The 19,733-nt window shown below is 45.5% G+C and overlaps 2 protein-coding genes across 4 annotated transcripts in view; both read left to right on the plus strand.

Moving 5' to 3' along the window:
• Positions 1-6,145, plus strand: part of GMPS (guanine monophosphate synthase) — a 29,515-nt gene extending 23,370 nt beyond the window's left edge. The window contains exons 13-16 of the mRNA XM_080410220.1: positions 189-304; positions 2,079-2,209; positions 3,794-3,966; positions 5,595-6,145. Coding sequence (XP_080266346.1) covers positions 189-304; positions 2,079-2,209; positions 3,794-3,966; positions 5,595-5,696 — 522 coding nt within the window. The 3' untranslated portion in view covers positions 5,697-6,145. The remainder of the gene's footprint in view (positions 1-188; positions 305-2,078; positions 2,210-3,793; positions 3,967-5,594) is intronic.
• Positions 6,146-6,295: 150 nt separating this feature from the next.
• KCNAB1 (potassium voltage-gated channel subfamily A regulatory beta subunit 1) overlaps positions 6,296-19,733 on the plus strand; it is an 88,131-nt gene continuing 74,693 nt past the window's right edge. Inside the window, exon 1 of one of the 3 annotated variants that reach the window (XM_080410246.1) lies at positions 6,296-19,725. In XM_080410246.1, the coding sequence (XP_080266372.1) occupies positions 19,454-19,725 (272 nt within the window). In that variant the 5' untranslated portion in view covers positions 6,296-19,453. The remainder of the gene's footprint in view (positions 19,726-19,733) is intronic. The other 2 variants (XM_080410252.1, XM_080410247.1) reach the window with 2 other exon arrangements.

Genomic DNA, 19,733 nt, shown 5'->3' on the forward strand with positions numbered 1-19,733 from the left:
ATCTGTTGTGTTAACTCTGTTTGCTCACTCACTTGGTGTCTCTCAGCCTACTGATTTCACCAGCTTGGTGTCTGCTGAATGTTGGCACAAAATATGGTCCTGTAACCTACAGGATGAACGGGAAAGTAGTGAACTGTTTTGGCAGCAAAGTTCATTTTCAATTTTATTTTTTTTTTTTCAATTTATAGGGTGACTGTCGTTCATATAGCTATGTTTGCGGGATCTCTAGTAAAGATGCTCCACACTGGGAGTCTCTTATGTTTCTTGCCAGACTCATACCACGCATGTGCCACAACATAAACAGGTAAGTATTTCGAATTATCTTTGGTTTTAATGATCCACTTAATACATGGAAGTTTCGCATGCACAAGCATTCTCCTGTTAATTCTATGGTATACTTTTTCTATATGTTGGACAGGTGTATCGTACAGAGGTTACAGATACACAATAAATCAGAACACAGGTTTATTTCTGGAATTGCTAGCCTGAAGAAGAAATTGATAGCCACCTCCTAATTTTTTTTAGGCACTTGATTAGACAACATCCAATGTAACTTAAGCAAAATCTTTCTTGAAACATTCCAAGCCTGCTGATCAGTTGTGGTGTCATGCAGTATTTTTTTGCTTTGTGTCAAAAAGAGAATTTACGTGGGACTGTAAGCTCTTGTGACACACAGGAGAGCTCCAAAGCTGGGCAGTTTAATCTTAATTGAGCTTGTGAATATGCATTTTCTAGCTACTTGATTCTGTAATTTTTCTAGCAGCTGAAGTTGCTTAGATAATATATCAGTTCTGGGGAATGCATATCCTCCTTGCCTAGCTTTAGACATTCTGATAATACTGCTTATAATTGCTTATAGCAAAATTTAATTTTGTCACGTAAGTGACGCTTCCTGAAAGAGTAGTTCTTTTTAAAAGGTGAGATGTTGAATTGCAAGATACTTCTTTAAACTAAATGCAGAGGGAACAAAAGATGGCACGAAATCAGGATTGCGTGTGCAACTATAAAGTATGTGCTGGATTTACAGCATGGCTATCGTCTTTAAGCTCTTTTGGATTTAATGCTACCCTCCTGAACATACCACGTCTCTGGGAGTTCTGCTCTACCAGGGTATGTTTTCAGAATCTCATTATTGTTTATAGGGACACGGAAGCTGGCAGTTTGAGGAGTGAACTGAAATAGTTGGTTGTCTGCCCATCTACGCTTGCAGACTTTATATTACAAACAAAAATACAGAATATAAAGCTTGCATGTTTTTCTGCTTTGGATTTTAGACAAGTATTTTTTGTTTGTATCTACAAACTCAAATAACTTGTGTGAATCTGTCATAGTAAGTCCTTGTATGAGGCCAGTTGGGTGATGATATCCTTTGCTTTTTGCTCTGCAAGACAGAAAATGCAATGAATGAGATTAAGAAGATAAAGCTGATGTGACTGGTTTGAATTCAGAAGATATTTTATTATAGATGTAGTTCTGTAGATTTATAAACTGCAATGTTAGCGTGCTGTGCTGAAAGCACAGCTATTCATTAACAATAAGTTTTACAATTTAATGGTATTTTTGGCGGTTTCCTATTATGAGAGAAGATAGAAATTGTAAGCACTTATTAATTGGCTTTCTTAGAATAATCTTAGCATTTACTGACATCAAAGTAAAATTGAAAAAACACCCTTTGTGATATGGCTGAGTTAGCCTTTCTGTTTTTTTCTAAAGGATTATTTTCTTTAATAAGTAATACCTGGGGCTATTGCTAGTCTCTGGCAAACCAAAATAAATAGATCTGACTTCCAAAGCTAGTATGCATGTCAAAATAAATAGATCTGACTTCCAAAGCTAGTATGCATGTCAAAATAAATAGATCTGACTTCCAAAGCTAGTATGCATGTCATGTTTATAGAATATATGCATGAAGTTGTATTAAGCTCTACTTAGTAGCTAAGGAGCAGAATCAAATATTATGCTTTTTTCCCTAGTTTTATTTTCCTCACTGCAGTACTTAAGAAGCAGTCTTAAGGCCATCTGTTCTATTCTGTGTACTCAAAATGTGTTTTTTTTCTACCATCCTGTTTGTTTTCCAGAGTTGTGTACGTGTTCGGTCCACCGGTCAAAGAACCTCCTACAGATGTCACCCCCACTTTCCTGACGACAGGAGTCCTCAGCACTTTACGTCAAGCTGATTTTGAGGCTCACAATATTCTCAGGGAGTCTGGTAGGTACTTCGCCTTAGCCTGTGGATTAGACTTTTGTTTCAAGATCCCTGCAGACCTAACTGGGTGTAGTTATAGTGGTGCTGTCAAAATCTGCAAGATTCTCTAATAAATCAATGGGATGACAGGCAAGAGCCTTTTCTGAAAGCTGTAGAAGCTGATAGCTGAAGGACAGGAGTTTTTAGCCTTTCTGCTAGCAGAATTAATTTTGGGGGATTTTTGGAGACTGAGGCTTGCCTCTGTCAAGTCATGAAGCTCAGAGGTGTCTTGCTTCACTGCAGTGCCAACTTCTGCAAAAAGTAGTTAGCCATCTGAAAGTCAGCTGAATTACTTCTCTTTGATCTCAGTCATCAGTATTTACCTCAAGTAAATAAACTGTGTAAAGAAACTTGGCATAGTTTCCAAATCACGTGAGTTTTTTTGGTGGGAAGAAGGAATCCCAAATACTAAGTTTCTGATGGTGATGCTGCTCACTGTCTGTGGTGGTTTCATATTTCTTAACTTAAAGTAAAAACTGTATTTGTAAACCCAGCCACTTCAGGCTAGCAGACAGTAATACTTCAAATCCTTAACATCCAGGGAACATTCAATAGCCTGTGATAAGGTACACAGGTAGAGTCTGGGAATATAGTAGTTCCGGGGTTCAGTAACTTTTTTTTTTTTTACTTAATTACATTTGAAGTTGTGATATCTGTGGGAAGCAGTTCATCAGACTTTGCCTGTATTTTCTGTAAATCAAGTTACAAAGGATATCTCTTTTTGAAAACACATACTTAGTTTGCAAGGCTGTCAACATAATTTGTACAAAATTAGCCTCAAAAGGTTGAAAATAACACTTGTCAGTTGTGTTTGTAAAACTGTAGATGTGTCTCGCTAACTTTTGGTGACACTTGGCTTTGTGTGAATGAATCACTCCCAAAAATAAGACTGGAGTTACCATTTAGTGAAAAAGACTTCTTGTACCAACAGCTTGGGCCGCTGCTAGCAGGGGATGAGAGCCCACCACAGTGTTAGACTGGCTCTGCAGGCTGCCATGCGCCTGAATCTCAAATTTATAGATCATTTAAACAGTGAAATTAGGGGGTCTGTGTATTGGCTTTCAGAAGGAGATATTAAAAAAAAAAAAATAATGATTGTCTGCAGTTTCCTGTCAACCACCAGCAACAGGGATACTTACGAGCTTTCTTTTAAATATCTCAAAGGCACAGAGATACTTGTGAACAGCTCTTTATTTGAGGCTTGATATGGGGATAGATAAAACCCCATGGTTATGTTCAGTGGGAAGGAAAGTAGATAAATTGCATTCAGAGTGAATTACAGGGATAAAGGAGATTATCTGGGTTCTTTTTTTTCTGCATGCCTGCAAACGCTGAAGATCATTTCAAGTGGCAGTTTGGGTAGTTGTAGTGTATGCAGCACTGAGTGCGATCGTCTGGGGTGTGGTAGCAGTAGCAAAAAGACTCCAGAAGATGTAAATGTAGCTCCTAGTATATAGTTTGAAGTACACGTGGGAAATTCTGTTATATTTCTATCACGCTTGTGTGTTTAAGCAAAATTAATGCACTTTGTACTACAATTTTCTGAAGGTTATGCCGGAAAAATTAGCCAGATGCCAATAATACTGACACCATTGCATTTTGATCGGGACCCCTTACAGAAACAACCTTCCTGTCAAAGATCTGTGGTTATTCGAACTTTTATTACAAGTGATTTTATGACTGGTATTGCAGCAACTCCTGGTAATGAGGTTCCAGAAGAGGTAATGTGGTTTTCAAGTTTCTTTTCAACATAAGCTAGTATTGTAGATGACTGATTTTGGCTTTCTTCCCTCTCTCTTGATTGCTTGCCTTGACTTTGATTTTCTTGCAATTTTTTGTCTCTTTCATGGTAGTCATTAGGAAGAATATGGTGGTATTTTGGGGAAAAAACTAATAAAGTGAGAAGCTGGCAAATGGGTATGACAGACTTAAAGGCCTTCCAGCAGAGTTGAGCCAAAATACCAAGAATTAAAAAAGAAAGAATACCCCAACCATTCTTGGGATTTTGAAATTAATTTTTTGCATTAGTAATTGGAAATGTCCTGAGTTAGAGAATTGTCCTTGATTGCCACTTCTGATTTTACTGGAACCTGCTATTTAACATCTCAAATTGTGGGGTTTTCTATTTAGGTCACTAGGAGGGTTTAGGAGTCCAGTTCAGGTGTGTTTTTCTGAGAAACTTTATCCATGTCCAGTTTCAAGTACTTTCTCTCTCTAGGAATTCAGTGTAGCTGAAGAACAGGATTGACTTTTTTTTTTTCTTTTAATTTTTTTTTTAAATATACTTTACAAGCATATAGGCATTCTTTAGTAATTGTATGTAGCTGAAGCCTTCTACTTTAAGGCAGCCTGCCCATTTAGTAAGAAATTATTCAAGGTTACCATGCAAAACTATTCCATTATATAAAATGAAGATTCATTTGACCTTGGAAGTTTGGGTTTAAAACCAAACCAAACACCACAAAAATCACACCCAAACCAACCAACACCACCACCCCCCACCCCCACCCCCCTTATTCAAAATGTAAAATGGTCACTTTAAGGCTAGGTAATAATGTGGTTACAAAATAGTAGAGGTTGTGGAAAATACCTGTGTTTATGGGGAATATAATCATATTTGATTAAAAATTTTCAGTTTTTCCATAGAGAGCAATGTCTTGTTTGATTTCTGCTTGCACTATAAAACAGCATGTCGTGTAAGTGGGATTGTTGTGGACTGTGGGATTTTTAAGGAAGCTGAACTTGTAAGGATCAGCAAATTCTCGTCTAGAATACTTTGCTAACATGAATTGGTTGTGAACTCTGGAGAGTAACTCTCAATGGAAACTCTTCCCTTTGGGTACCTTTTCTGCTTTTTGCGGGTGTTCTTATTTGTTTTGTTTTTACCTTTAGAGCTCCCTTTTTGGTTTTGAAAGGGCTTTCACTCAGGCTGTTTGTGTTCATGTTTGGCGGTTCAGCTGAAGGTGATGGTCTGAGAAAAATCTGGCAATGATAGTAACACGTAATGGTGTTGTGTTCCTGCTGAACTTTCAAGAAGTAGTTTTGAAGCTGTAGAGCTGCTGCCTTGAGGGAAGTGTATTGTGATCGACACCCAGGTCTATTATCAGCACCAAAAATGAGCAAGTTCCAAATGTAACTGCAGATACCGTGAAGCTAGAGGTTTTGTTTCAGTTGATTTTATTCCATAACTGGTGGTGATATGCTAATAGCTGTAGGTGCTTTCTCTCCTGTGTATAACAGTTAGTGTGGTCAAAGTTTTCCCGTTTTTAAGCTTTTCTTAGGTAGTTTTCATCGGGTCTGTTTAGCGTGCTTTCTTCTGATAGTTTTTTTTATTTTCCCTACATGATAGGTCGTGTTAAAAATGGTGGCAGAGATTAAGAAGATTCCTGGCATTTCTCGGGTGATGTATGACTTGACATCGAAGCCACCAGGAACTACAGAGTGGGAGTAATTAACTTTTTTCTATTGAAGTACTGTGTGCAGTCTAAATCATATCAGAAACCATTCCCAGTGTTGACATGCAGTACTGTGAAAGAGTGACTGGAGCTGCTACATCGCATCAGATTCCTCTCCTGGAGCATAAACCTGCAGTTAAGAGCTATGCTGGGGATAATAACTAAGTGGGGCTGAGGATTTGTACGGGTAAATAATCATGGCAGCATTGCTGGTGCGCAGACAGATTCCTATTGCTTTTGCCTTTGTCTTACCGGTTCTTCCTGTTTTCACGTGTTTTATTGTTAACTGTCCTTTCAGTGTCTCTTTGTTTTTGTACACTGTGTAAAAAGAGACGGTTTATTTACTTCTACCAAAAGCATTGTTACAGCCGAAAAATGTAAAATGAATTCTGTGACCAACTGCTCTTGAACGGATTTATTATAAATAAATATTTTGCCAAATGGAGTAGTGGGTACTGTTGAGTTGTGGAATTACTGTGTATCTGTTGTATACTGTTAAGCTTGTTCTATATTATTTGACGTATTAGCCCATGGCAATAATGTTGAGCTCCAGAAGAGCAATGCTAAAATATTATGAAATTATCTCTGTCTGTCTTTTTGTACTCGCTCCCTCTTGCATCGCTCGGTAGGCGTGCGTGTAGGTAACAGACGTGTATACACCAGCTCACCTTTAGTATACACTTACTGCATGTTTGCATATGTCAAATTCCAGACAGGGAAGTATCTCTGTGTGCTTCTGCAGACTCTGATGGAAGCGTAATAATGGGAGTGTGGTGTGGAAAGTTGTTGCAGCAGAGCTACTGGATCTGCAAAACCTGTTTCTGTCCTCTGACGCTTGCACAACAGCCCCTTTGCAGCCTGCTGCCGATGTGCTTTCCTTATACTTGAGGACAGTTTATTTTCTACGCATTTGCTTTTACAGGATGTTTTTTTTTTTTGGTGTGTATTGTATTTAGCTTGATCTTTAAGATGGTTATAGTTGCTAGTGTGGAGTCATGGTATCAGAGGTGACTTACCCAGTCCATGTAGATCCCTTCCGTTATTCGTGTTCTGTTCTTTACATAGTTAAGAAAGCAATAATTTGAGAGATGGTTACTTTGGACACCTGTGCTTTTCTGATGTATTGAGGCAAAGCTATTTCCATCCACCTAAGAATTTTGAGCATGTCCTGCGATTGCTGTTTGTGAAAGTTAACAGTTAAATTCTGACCTGAGCAGCTTATTGGGTGCCTCCACTGGTGGAACTGTAACAGTGTATCTAGGCTTATCCCTCTTATCTTTTTTTTTTTTTTTTCTGTTTTGTTTTTAATTTAAGCAGTTGCATTTCATTCACTTGCAAGGTTACCATCGTATTATGGGGCAAAGTACTTGTTTTAAGCTGTGTAACATGGAGTATTAATGGCTGTAACTACTTAGGTTTCCACTTGCATAGGTTTGTGAACTGGAATAATGGTTGGAAGTGTTTGTTCTGTATTCTTTTGATTGCACACATTTTCCTGCCATTCTTACATTTACAGCCTACACATTATGGAAATTTGGTTTAATTTCTGCTTGTAGGAAATGGCTAAATTGTGTAAACTTATTTTGCCTGTGTCATTGAGTGCTGGTATTTCGCTTGGCGGAGGAGATGACGTGTTGCAGCCCTGTGTTCTCTGCACCCCTCCGGGGACACTGGTGGCAGGAGAGCAGCAGAGCAGTGGCATGTGTCATTTGGAGATAGGACACTGCCTGTGCCTCGCAGCCCTGCTCCCGGCAGGGCTTGTAGCTTGGGCAAATGGATCTTAGTCGATATTTCAGTTGGCCCCTTTATAAAATGGGGGTAGTAAGTTTCACTCGCATCTGTCATGACCTCTTTGAGCCCTTTGGATGAGCTTTGTGTGATGTAAGTGAACTATTATCAATACAAATGCTCTCTTATTACTGGATTGTGATCTGTAAGAGCTATTGGTCAAAACCACTGTAAATTGGTGTTTGCCTTGGTAGAATCTGTTATAGCGTGAGTTCTCTCGAAAACAGATTTTCTTTGTAGCTGGTCTCAAAAGAAAGCTCCCTAATGATATTACAGCCTTAGAGTACGTTTTAACTTTTTTTTCAGAAAAAGCAGAGGAGAGTTGTTTTCATTACTGTGTTGGTATCTCAGATATAAAGGGTACAGTGACAAGAAATGAATCTTTTCGGTGTGAAGCAGAAGACCTTCAGCTTTTTAATGCTATAGCAGTTGTTGCTTACTGTAAGTAGGCTTGCTCTTGCTGCCGCTGCCACCAGCTTGCGTTGCCTTGACAGCAAATAGGCAAAACAGAACGTGTTACTAAAAAGTAATGCAAAGAATATAGAGCACCTCTTAAACCGAAACCTTTCTCAGTTTTGACTGAGACACTTAGTTGGTCTCCATGTAAATAAACCTGCAGAATATAGTCCCATAGTTATGATGTAACTTGCCAGAAAAGTTGTGTGGTGATGCTCATTGGGATGGGGGTTATGGTAACAGTTGTACCTCTGGACCACAAACTTGCAGCGTTTCTGGACAGAAATCTTTTCTTCGCTGCATGTTGTGCACTTGGAAGCCCTTCTTGACGTTGCATCTTAACTGTAGGCGTGATGTATACCTGTATTCTATGTGTATACTGAAGTCTGACATACGCTTTTACCATCTTTTAATCACCTGGGTTGCTTTCATGGCTGTAAGGAAATGGAGCTTGACAGCAATTCCTGTGCTCTTTAGGGACATACTTTGATATTTTTTTTTTTTATTTTTTTTTAAGCCAGAAAGTTGAATATTGAACATCTTAGGCATAAACTATTGCACTATGATAAAGATGTCTTACTGAAATGAAATTTGTGATCTTTAGCTCTTTTCCCCCATTTGACGCCTGTGCCATGCCTTGTAGTCGTGGTGGGTTGTTCTTAGGAAGGTTGGTGTTATCATCCCAGCAGGTCTTGAGTGTTTCTATGGAATCCATGTGTATTGGACAGCCAGAAGTGGAGAGAAACATAATACTCTGTTCACATTTCTTAAAAAAATTATACTTAGCACCTAGTTTACAAACTAATAACTGTAGCTGCCCTGTACAATTGTTCACCTCGAGTCTTCAGTAAAACATGTCAGCAGCTAGAGGAATTTGTATTGGGGGCATTCCCCATCATTCTCAATTTTTAACATTTTTCTGCTTGTGAAATGATAAAGTACTGTGAGCCTTAATTTTTATCCACAAATAAAAGTATTATGTTTGAACATTGGTGTGACTTGTTTTTTAGGGCTTACGTGTAGAAACTGCGTGATAAACGGACTGTCCATTTTGGGTTGAAAGAGCCATTTTGTGGCAGTTGTGCTTTCTGGCTGCAGGCTGTCCGGGGACACCCCCACTGGGTCGCTCTGTGGCACCTGCCCCTGCGTGCTTTTGTACTGTGATATGCTATGACGGATGTAACTCCTTCCTAAAAGTGTGCATAGGGCCTGTTTTTAGGGCTCAGTGTGAGCAGCCCTGCTAACGAACGGTGCTGCCCACAGACCGGGACAGATCGCTCCATCCCTCGGGGCGCTGGCTAGGGGGAAACTCCGACAGCCCCTCCTTGCACTGGGGTTGCCACTGGTTTTGTGGCAGACCCCTGATGATGATGTTTAACTGTTTTTAGCTGTAGGTCACAGTTTCAAGACGGCATGTGAAATTCCTCTCTAGGAAGAAAAAGGCGGCTGAGGTTATACATAAGAACAAGACCTTCACATACAGTCAAGGAGTTGCCATCGCCTGCGGGAGAGCGTGAGTGGGCACCAGTCGTTTATCTTGCTTAAAGGTCCTTTCTTGCAGTGCACAAGCTACACTTCTCATAACCAAAGCAGACAAACCCGACAGCCACGATCTTGGTATAAATGATTTGGCCTCTAGCGCTGCGGGGGCTCCGTCTCCGTGGGCAGCACCTGGCTCGGGCTGTGCGGAGGGCTCAGGGGAGCGGGGTTTGAATGAGTCGCTGATTATGACCTGCTCCTCAACTGGTGATGTAAATAAATCTTATCCCCCAAAGAGTGCAATAGCAAGGTGTTCTTGTTGGATTCCCGGCAGTGTTTCTGAGTGGCTGCGGCACTGCCGGCAACGCTCGGTTCTCTCCTGTTGTGCCTTGGCAGCTGGAGCTGTGGCGCTCGCCCCACACTTGGGACCCGCACACCTCGTGGGGACTGCAGGGCTTTGGTTTTTTGGAGGGATTATCTTCCTGTAAGGAGGCTCTAGAGGAAATGTCTTATTTTGCATGTTTTTCTTCCACAGCTCAGTTGTGATGGAGACTCCGGGGCAAAACTCTTTGTGCAGTCTTCCAGCCTTTCAGGAGAGCATGATTTCACTGAGAAGCAGCGGGAAAGATCCAAGGTAAGGATGCGAGTCTTGACTGAGCATCACCCCAAAGCGCTTTGGGAAGTGGGGAATGCAGCAGCAGTGGTTTTGGGCAAGGCGACGGCTGCACAGTTGGGCTTGCTGGTAGGGAGCCCGGATGCTCCTTGGGTCTGTTGTCCCAGTTGCCAGCAGCAGAGCCAGCAGTGCCACCAGCACGTCCCGCCAGCTCTGGGTGCAGCCCTGTGTTCACCTGGGGAGTGGGGAGATGCTTGGGGTCTGTGCTGCAGCATCAAACAAGTTAGTGGGAGCAACTCCTCAAAGCATGAAGGCAGGCTGGGAAAGAGCAGTTGCAGAAATGAAGCTAGGATGTTTTTCACAAAATTGTAATTTTTCTGCAATGGTTTTTCCAGAAGCTTCACAAAACTAAAAAGAATTTGGATTATGGGATTTGTTTTGTTGTAGATGGGGAAGAAGTTTGTTTACCTTTTCAGCACAGGCTGTCCCTGCAATCCTGCACGCTGCAGCGCTGTACCCTCTGTGTCGTGCTGGAGTTTCCCCTGGTTTCATTTCCACAGTTAAAAATACTTAAATTTCTAGTGAGTGTTGTATTGGTTAAGTTTAAATAGCAGGGCACCTATTTCTGAGGCTGCTGTTCTTGCCCTGTGCTGGTTTATTTAAAAGGATCCTTAGTCTTCCATTTCTCCTCCTTTACCTTAGTCCAGTAATGATCTTTCCAACAGGACAAAAAGCTTCTATCCTAAAACGTTTTTACTGCATTTTACTGGGATCACAGCTCCAGAGCGAGGTTTATAACTTTGAGGCTGGCTCAGGCGCAGCGTGCTGCCAGCTCGGCTGTGCTGCTGTGCTTCCCAGCTTGCTGTGGGGCTGCTCTTGTTTCTGGCTTATTTCCTCACCAAATTAGAAGCAGATTGCAAAAAAGACTGTTGTGCAATAATGTAATAGCTGTTTGCAACTGACTGTAATGAGATTCGGGCCATTAACCCACTTGGCTAACATGTAAATGTGAAGAAAGCCATACGTAAAGGAGTGAAGTGGGATCGTGAAGCACAGCATCACAGGTAGAGCGTTTCCGTCTCTCTGCCTAAAGATCAGGAATCCCTTGTGACTCTTCCTTCTAAAACTTTATTTTCCATTGAATTTCTTGCATCTCAGCACAGACAAGAGCTTGTGATGAAGTGCTTTTGCTGTCCCAAGGATAACCGCTTCCATGGAAGTGCAGTGCCAGGAGGCAACTCGCATCTCATCAAGGGGAGTAGATTATTTCTGTTTCTTTAATTGTCTGAACATGGCTGCAGATAACTGAACCAGTGCTGTAACCTACTGTGTTGTAAAATTGAATAGTTTTAACGTTTAAGTGAGTTGGCTGGCTTTTGCACTGTTGATTCCATGATGGTTTTGTTTGCACTGGCGTGCAGATAGCAAAGGCAGTCCTTAGAGATGACATCCTAAACTCACAAAGCTCAGGCAGATGAAAAGCAAACCCACCCCAAAGTGGGATGCGTAAACGTATGCAGAGGTGTTGATTTTGTTCCAGTAAGCATCATGGAGGAACCAGGTGTCCAGTGGGAATTCTGCTAGGAAATATTTCTAGGCTCATTAAATGCTTTCATTAGTGAGAGGGTAAAGCCTGGCTACAACCCCCTCTGTGCCACATGGCTCCCAAGGGCTGTCCCCCCCGGCTCTGTGGGCACAGGGGGAGTGGGCTGCAAACGTGGGGGCACGCTGCCCTGTCCTTTGGAGAGCCATGGCACTGGCGCAGCCATCGGGGCTGCGTGGGGGAGCCCAGCCGTGCAGCAGCTGGGTGGGATGTTTCTCTTGCCCTAATCCGGTCGCTGCCCGTCTTTAGAGAAGCAAACCCCAGCGGCGGTGGGTGCCGGGGCTGGAACAGGAGCTCCTCACCAGGGCTGTGCTTCCGGTGGCTTCAGGAGGGTTGTAGGTTTTCAGCGCAAGGGAGTGGGAACGATACAGATAATTCAGTTTCCAGCAGCTGGTTTAGCTGTGGGGAGGCAGGACATGCCCTAAGCCTCCCACCTCACCGCTGCGAGCTGCGGCTATGGGGGCTCTGCAGGTGCCCCCACTTCAGGCTCGTTGGCTGCGCCGTGTGCCCCGCTACTCCCACAGGTTCCCTTTGTTGTGAATGCGATTGACTTAGATGTGTGTTCAAGAGCCCCCTTAGAGCTGGGGTATTTTTCTTGTTGATCGGGGAATTCCCCGGGGTGGTTTGGGATACGAAGGCCAATATAAAGCTGCTTGCAGGTGTTTTTTCCTTTTTAAATGTTTTTTAGGGTGGAAAAAAACCATGGGAAGATATCGTGGGGTTAGTGTGAGCTCCATGGACAGCCTGAGTTTGAATCATGTGTTAATTAAGAGAAATGTTAATTAAAGAGAAATAGTTCCTGCCCCTTGCAGGGTCTGGTAGTGGGGGACAGCTGAGGGGCCGTGCCCGGGATGGGGCTGGGACTGTCCCTGGTGTGCGTGTCCCACCGGCTGCCCCGGGCTGAGCCCCGTCCCTGCTGCCCCGGGGGCCCAGGCTCACCCTCTGCGGAAAAGGCTGTTTGCCAGCGTGTCGGGGGGCACGCTTGTCTTAATGAGGGAGAAATAATTCAAAGCTACCACGCGTAATTTAAGGTTTAACGCAGGCTGCCATCCGACCGTGGGCTTGTGGGGACCGTGACCCGGCCACGGACACTGGAGTCCCTGAGCTGCTGCCTCCCCGGTGGGAAGCCGTGATGCCGCAGGGGAAGGGGAAGCCCAGCGCGCTTCTCTGCCGCGCTGCCCGCTCCTGCAGCCCTGCCCGAGCTGCTGCTCGGCTCTTGTTCACGCAGCAGCACTCACACGTCGGGTTTGCTGCCCAGGACTTATGTTCCTGTGCAGCCTCTATCTTGTGGGTCTGCTTTAAGGTGTACTCCGGTGTTGCAGTGCTGCTATTGCGGTTTGCTCCGTGGCTTAATTTTGTTATTTTTTGTGGGCAAGGTGACATGTGACAAGTCACATTCAAGTGCCCAGCTTATCTTTTCATGCCTGGGCCTGGCCCAGCCATCCAGGTTTCTTGGCTTGGAGGTGGGATGCTGCTTAGGGTATTGGGAATGCAGTAGGAATCAGTGGGATTTTAGGGTTTTTGGAGAAAAAAAAATGGAGTTTCCTTGATGACAGCAGGCCCGTGAGGGCTCTGGAGAGATGTTCGTCAGCTCCTGTGAGCTCCAGACAGTCTCTGTGACAGAGCTTGGTGGTGGACGGGGACGGAAGCAAACGCTGTACCTGTGTGACAGGGAGCTCGCTGCCCGGCAGTGAATCTCGCAGGGGAAGGGGGCAGATGCCCCCACTGTGCAAAGCGGGTGGCTGCCGAGCAGGGACCCGGCTCCGCACATGCCCAGGTTTGCAGGTAGCTGAGTCAGGGTTTGGATTCAGGACGATCTTTTGTGTTTTGCGGAGCCAGTGTTTATTTTTAGTCGGTTCTGTGGTGCTGATTGCCATGGTAACACAATAGCATCATGGAGTTCTCCAGTGGATGTGCTGCTTGTGCTGCTCGGGCAGCACCGCCTGGGGTCCGGGAGGAGCCAGCAGGGGGACAGGGCTCCCGGCTGTGGGTTTTGGGGAGAAAGTGGCAGCTCAATGTCCCGTGTCTGGTCCGCCCCATGGATTTGGCTTACAGTCACAGCTGGGGCTCTCCACCTCTGGAAACCAAACACAACCCTCTGAGCACACAAGCCTGTCCAGGAGGAATTTTAAATACATCCTTGGAGCATTAAAGCTGCTCAGCAGGGAATTAACTGCTCAAAACCTTGTTGACTAAAGCAGATCAGCCTTTTTGTCTGAAATTTATGCAGAAAAGTAAAGAACAACGTAGGTGGTTCTGCACCTTTTCATACTGTTTGAAAGCAGATGCCAAAGGATCGGAGGACTGTCAGGCTACACAGCCTGGTGCACATGTCCATGAGCAGAGCGAGGCACGACCTCCCGTGCCAGCCTGCCCCAGGCAGCTGCTTGCTCCAGAAAGGTCTGAACATCTGAATTCCCCTTGACTTTGGAAAATCTTCCCCTTTCTGATCATGGATTGCTTGATCACTAGTTGCTCTCAATGCAATCCAGAGCAAACACAGAAAAGCCGCTCACCAGTGATCTCACTGAAGACTCAGCAAGCAGAGAAAAATATGTTAATTAACATACGCAGGAATTATCCTTTTTGCTTGGGTGTGATAGGACTGGTATTTGGCTCCAAGATTATAGATAAAAATTATTTGAGAAAAGACTGAAGAGACCTTACTTCCACTTCAGTTTTTCAGTTTTGCCAGCTCGACTCACTCGAAGCTGAATGTGATCCGGTGCTCTCCGAGCTGCCCAGCTCCCTTACGCCCTTCAAGGCGGCAGCTGGGAGCTTTCCAAGGGGCTGCCTTTGGCATTTATGGCATATACTGTAATATGCAACTGCTCCACTTCCACTGGATGAAGAAATATAGCGCTTTTTACCCTCTGCCACTTTTAATTGCGGTGGTCTTTCAATCAGATGTAATAAATCTGGATGGAAGAGCAATGTAGCCATACACCAGCAAATTGCAAGTGGCTGTAGTTGCTGAGGCACCGTCTCCGGGTGAGAGCGGGCACAGCGGTCGCTGGAGCGGGTGGTCCCGCTCTCCCTCCTGTGCTGGTCAGCAAATGGATCGAAAATAAGCAACACAGCTGGTCTGAGGTGTGATGGCTGAGCTGAGATCTGCAGGGGCTGGAGCTGCTCTCCCAGCGCATCAGTAGGGAATCGGTGGCAGCCTGTGCCCGACAGCCGCATAGCTCATTGCACGAGCTGGGCTTGCTTAGACCAGACGGATTGTCCGTCCTTCATCAATCACTACATTTAAATGCTGTCAGAGCAGGGTGAACCACTTAAAACCAATTAAGTATGTTAATGAATCTTTCCCTGGTGGGGTTTCAATTACCTTAAGTAAAAGACAGTATAGAGCAGGAGCACCATTAGCCTAAAGGCTATCGTTTAGGCTTTCGCTAATTGAATCCTGCATTTGAAAATTACTGTGCTCCTATGGGAGGAAATATATATGTTTACTTAGATATCACTTACAGATATTTTCCAACTCAATCTGTACCTGTGTGAGGCTTGCGTTTTTCTGCTTAAGAACTTCTAAGTAGGACCTTCCCGGTTATTAACTGCTGCTAACTTGTCCTGCCTGAGATGAGCTATGTCTATACATGCAAATAGATTTTTAGATGTGTGTATACACAGCTGAAAAAAATTGAGGGAACGCTTACGGCTAGTGTGGAATCTGAAAAACTCGGGTGGATTTTAAGATAGTTTTAAAAGAGGATGAATTCAAAGTGAATTTTAGTAAATTGATGGAGAATTGTTGGATCAGAATTTGCATCATGCATTCCTTTAGTCTGGAGTACAGCAAAATAAATTTGTTGTGAAGAAAATCAGGACAGGCTTTCCTTGTGTAATGTTGTGAGGCACTTGTTGGCCAGCACACGGATTTAACTGAAATGGCACATCCTGATAGAAAACTGCTCAAAAGGCTTTTTTTTAAAAAAAAACTGCAACTGTGTGAATTGTACTAATTCAGCATGGAAAGCTAATGCTTTTCTGAGCAGGAAACATGTACTGGAGGTTTTTAGAAATGCTTCTCCTATTTACATCTGAAAAATAGGAGGTTTGACTAAAATGGTGTCTAAGCCAGGGGAAAATGTATTGAACTCTGCTCTGATCCTGGAGGCGGCAAGGCTGGGTATTACAGGAACGTTCTGCTTTAAAACTGGCAACATGAACAATATTGTTCTTTTTTCATGGTTGATCTGTACCTCTGCACTGCTTGTTATTGCTGTAACCTCCTGTCGATCCAGACAGCTCGGGATTGCATGTTTAATACAGATAAGTGCAGGGCATTACGCTCAGCAGCGCAGAGATTAACCCACCCGCGTGGGCTGGGCAGCTGCTGAGGCCAGGGGGGGCTCGGCGGGGACTGTGCCGCGGCTGGGGACCCAGCGAGCCCCAGGGCCACTGGCCGGGACAGGCTGTGCCATGGCTGGGGACCCAGCGAGCCCCCAGACCTGCCATGCCAGGGGTGGGCACAGGGGGACCCAACAATTTGGGGTGCTTCTGTGGAGGTGGTTTCCATACTGTATGTCAAACTCTAGGGACAGCAGCTGGAATAAACCCAGAATTTTATAAAATGTTCCAAGAAAAAGTATAGAAATTTTTGAAGCCTGGAGTAAGAGTATCAATAATAAGTTATAATTTGGAATAATTGCAGTTACAGAGCTCCTAAACATGTTGCTATACATTTACACAGTGTATAAAGCCATTAGAAGTATGTAATTGGAATCAGAACAGCTTATTACTTTACCAGTGATTGCCTGGAAAAAGCAATGCAAAGGGGGGGAGATGCCCCAGCCCTAAGCGGGGCTGGGTTTGGGGCTTCCCTGGCCGGAGCACTGTACCCCACTCCTGCGGTCGTGGGGGTGCGGGGCCAGGCGCCCCGCGGTGCTGCCTTGTCTGCTCTCCCTGCTCTGGAGAGAGGGGGGCTCATGGAAAACCCGTTCGTGACTAATCCCCAGCCCTCACCTGGGACGCAACATGGGGCTGGCTGGTCTTGCTCTGATGACGTTCCCGAGCAGGATGCTGGTCTGTCAGCACCACAGGGGAGGGGGCTTCTGTGCTGTGGGGGCTGGGGGAGGTGCTGGTGGGGCAGAGCACTCGGCCCCCAGGAGATGCCCCCCAGGGACAGCCAGCCTGGCCGGCCGTGCTGCTCTGGCACGATGCCGTCACCTCACCCGGCGGGCTGGTGAGGCAGCAGGGCATACCGATACAGCCGCGGAACCGCGGTATCAATATTTAAAGGCGGCTGGGCAGCTTTGCTTTCAGGAAAACAATCTTTCTGCATTTTTCATAGGGTGAGCCGGGGTCGCCTTACCTGCCAGAATATATAATCATCCAAGAGACAACATCCGATAGCATTACCTACCTAAACGAGACATCATGGGAGCATCCACCCTCACAATAGCCTGTTGTGTGACCGACAATGCTCCTTTTGGAGAGGAACAAATTGTCGGCATCTGCTTTTAATTTAGTTTACTTTTAAGGTGACTGATACCTTTTAAGGTCTTCGGGAACAACAGGGTGTTTCTGTGGTTAAGGAAACGATAAACACGGAAGGCTGAGTGAGCACCATGCGCCTTTTATACAACTGTTTGAGGACTTTATTTTGCTTTTGTTAGCCAACTTCCAAGTGAAAGAACTTGAGGAATCTTATAAGGCTTGAACTTAGGTATCTGTAAAATAAGAATGTATTACTTCATCTGCTCTGGGTTGACTTAAAGGCCTCTGGAGTTGCTGGAAACCTTTTCCTTTTTGGGAAGTGTTAAAAAGTTTAATGGCAAATGGGAAAAGACGTTAGAACAAGCACAGAACTGTAGTATTTGACAGCTCAAAGTTTGAGTCATTTTTCTAGAGTTTTGCAAAACTGCTGCTGAACATTTTAGTGCCATCTCTGCTAAACAGGCTGGATAACGTCAGTTCCTGTGGAAGGTGAATTTTATAGGACTTCTTCCAAAAGGGAATGGAATTGCTTTCTGAAAAAAAACCTAAAAAGGGATTTTTTTTTTAATTTTTTTTTTTTTTTTTTTAACTGTGGCACGTCCTGAGACACAGTGAGCAGGCAGAGCACCGTTGTGGTGAGCAGGACCATCCCCGCGCCGGGCTCCCCGGGGAGCAGGGCCAGCAGAGCTCCCCCAGGAGGTCTCTGGCTCTCAAAGGCTGGGGGGGTCCTGGCGGGGGCTGCCCGGGTGGCCAGAGGCTGGGGGGACGCAGGCCCAGGAGGGGTGGTGAGAGCTGGGCTGGTCCCGGCTGGCCAAGAGGTGACCCAGCAGCAGCCTGGAGGGGAGGGAGGAGGGTGGTGGATGCACACTCACCTGGGAAGGGGTAGGTGGGAACAAGGCAGGTCACAGCCTGGAGCCTGGGGGCTTTGCAGTGGACGTTGGGAAGAGGTTTTTCAGCGGAGGGTTGTGCAGCGTGGGAAGAGGCTGCCCGGGGGACTGGGGGATGCTCTACCCTTAGGGGTCTGCAAGGCTTGGGTGGGAAAACTCATTGAGAGCTGGTGGCAGACCTGCCGCGAGTGGGAGATTGGGCTGGAGACCTCCAGGGCTCCCTTTTCCCTGATTCCATGAAGCTCTTCCTCCAGCCCCCGGTCCCTCTGCAGATGCCTGCAAGCTGCCGTTCCCTGTGAGACACACGCATCCTCCACGCAGGGACGAGTGGGCAGTTACTCTTCTTTTGAATGCGATGGCTTTAAAATCCTGCTTGTCTTTAGAGGGCTTTTTTTCCTCTTCCATAGAACCATTTTGGTTAGAAGGGATGTTAAGATTGTCAATCCAACTGTATGTCTCTTGTTGAAAATCAGCCAGCAGTCCGTACCTGTAGAGCAACATTACCACCAAGGGACTTCAAACAAACTGAAGTGTCCTGGATTTGGGAGGTTGAAGGGGGATTTTTAACATGGGAAGGTGGAAGAGGCTGTCCTCGCATGGTAGTTCTGACAAAACATCCCTTTGCCTGCCTCTCTCTCTAAACAAGGATGTGCTTCTGCTGCTAAAGTGGCTGCTGTGATTAGTGCTGTAATCTCCATATCGGCTTTTACATTTCAAACCAGAGAGGGAAATTAATTCAGTTCTAGTATCCGCTCCTTTCCTACCTTTTCCCAAAACACCATTTGCTCAGCAAACAAATGGATCAGGAAAAGCCATAACTTTGTTCTCATCTCAAGGGTGATTAGATCCCCCAGTTTCTACAAATCCCTTGGAGGATGGAAGTTCCCGCCAGATGGGACAACCCGAGGAGCTGGAGCACCACGCATGGGAGGAGGAGGAGGAGGAGGGATGGCGCGCCCAGCTCATCTCTTAAAGCAGCTGGTTGGTGAAGACACTGATGCTCCAAGGCCAAATCTGGCAGGCACCGCGCTGCAATTTGCTCGGGTGAGTCCACGTGGCTGCGGGTTTGCCATCCAGGTGACATGCATGATTTCACCTGCGCTGGACGGAGCCCTCCGATGTTTACAGCTTTAGTGAGTCAGACCTTTTTATCTGCTACCATCCATCTAAACACCCTGTTTTGTATGAGTCCAGTCTAGGTGTGCTGCTTTGCACGTGTTTACACGTTGTTTTTAAAGAACTGTCCTCCTTACTCGTTGCAAAGCGGAACCTGCTGGCAAACGGGAAGCCGCTGCAGATGTTTCCATGAGAAGGTTGCAGCTCTTCTTTCTGGTTAAGCTCCGCAGACACATATCTAATTACAGCTTTGTGGCCGGCATGAGGCTATAGAGGGAGGAAAGCGTGTGCTGAAAATCAGTTTAAATGATTTGAGGGCAGGGACTTAGTGCTGGGGTGTGCTGTCTTCACGCCGAGGCGGAACGCAAAATGCTGGCGGCACGCACAGGGACCGTGGGGGGTAAAAATGCCGAGGAAACCCTGAAGCTGAGGAAGCAGTCGGTGCTTTCCCTGGGGAGCAGGGAGAGAGCCCTGAAGAGCTCCTCGGAAAGCGGGAAGGAGGGCCGAGCCCGGGCTGGCCAGCCGCAGCAGCGTGCCCGGCGTCTGGCTCTGCTGCGGGAGCTGGAGATGAACTGGTACCTGCGGGTCTGCGAGCTGTCCCACGAGTACACCATCGCCTACACCACCGGGATGCCCCACAGGTACGTGC

The sequence above is a fragment of the Falco punctatus genome (assembly GCF_963210335.1).
Source record: "Falco punctatus genome assembly, chromosome: 13".
Lineage (NCBI taxonomy): Eukaryota > Metazoa > Chordata > Aves > Falconiformes > Falconidae > Falco > Falco punctatus.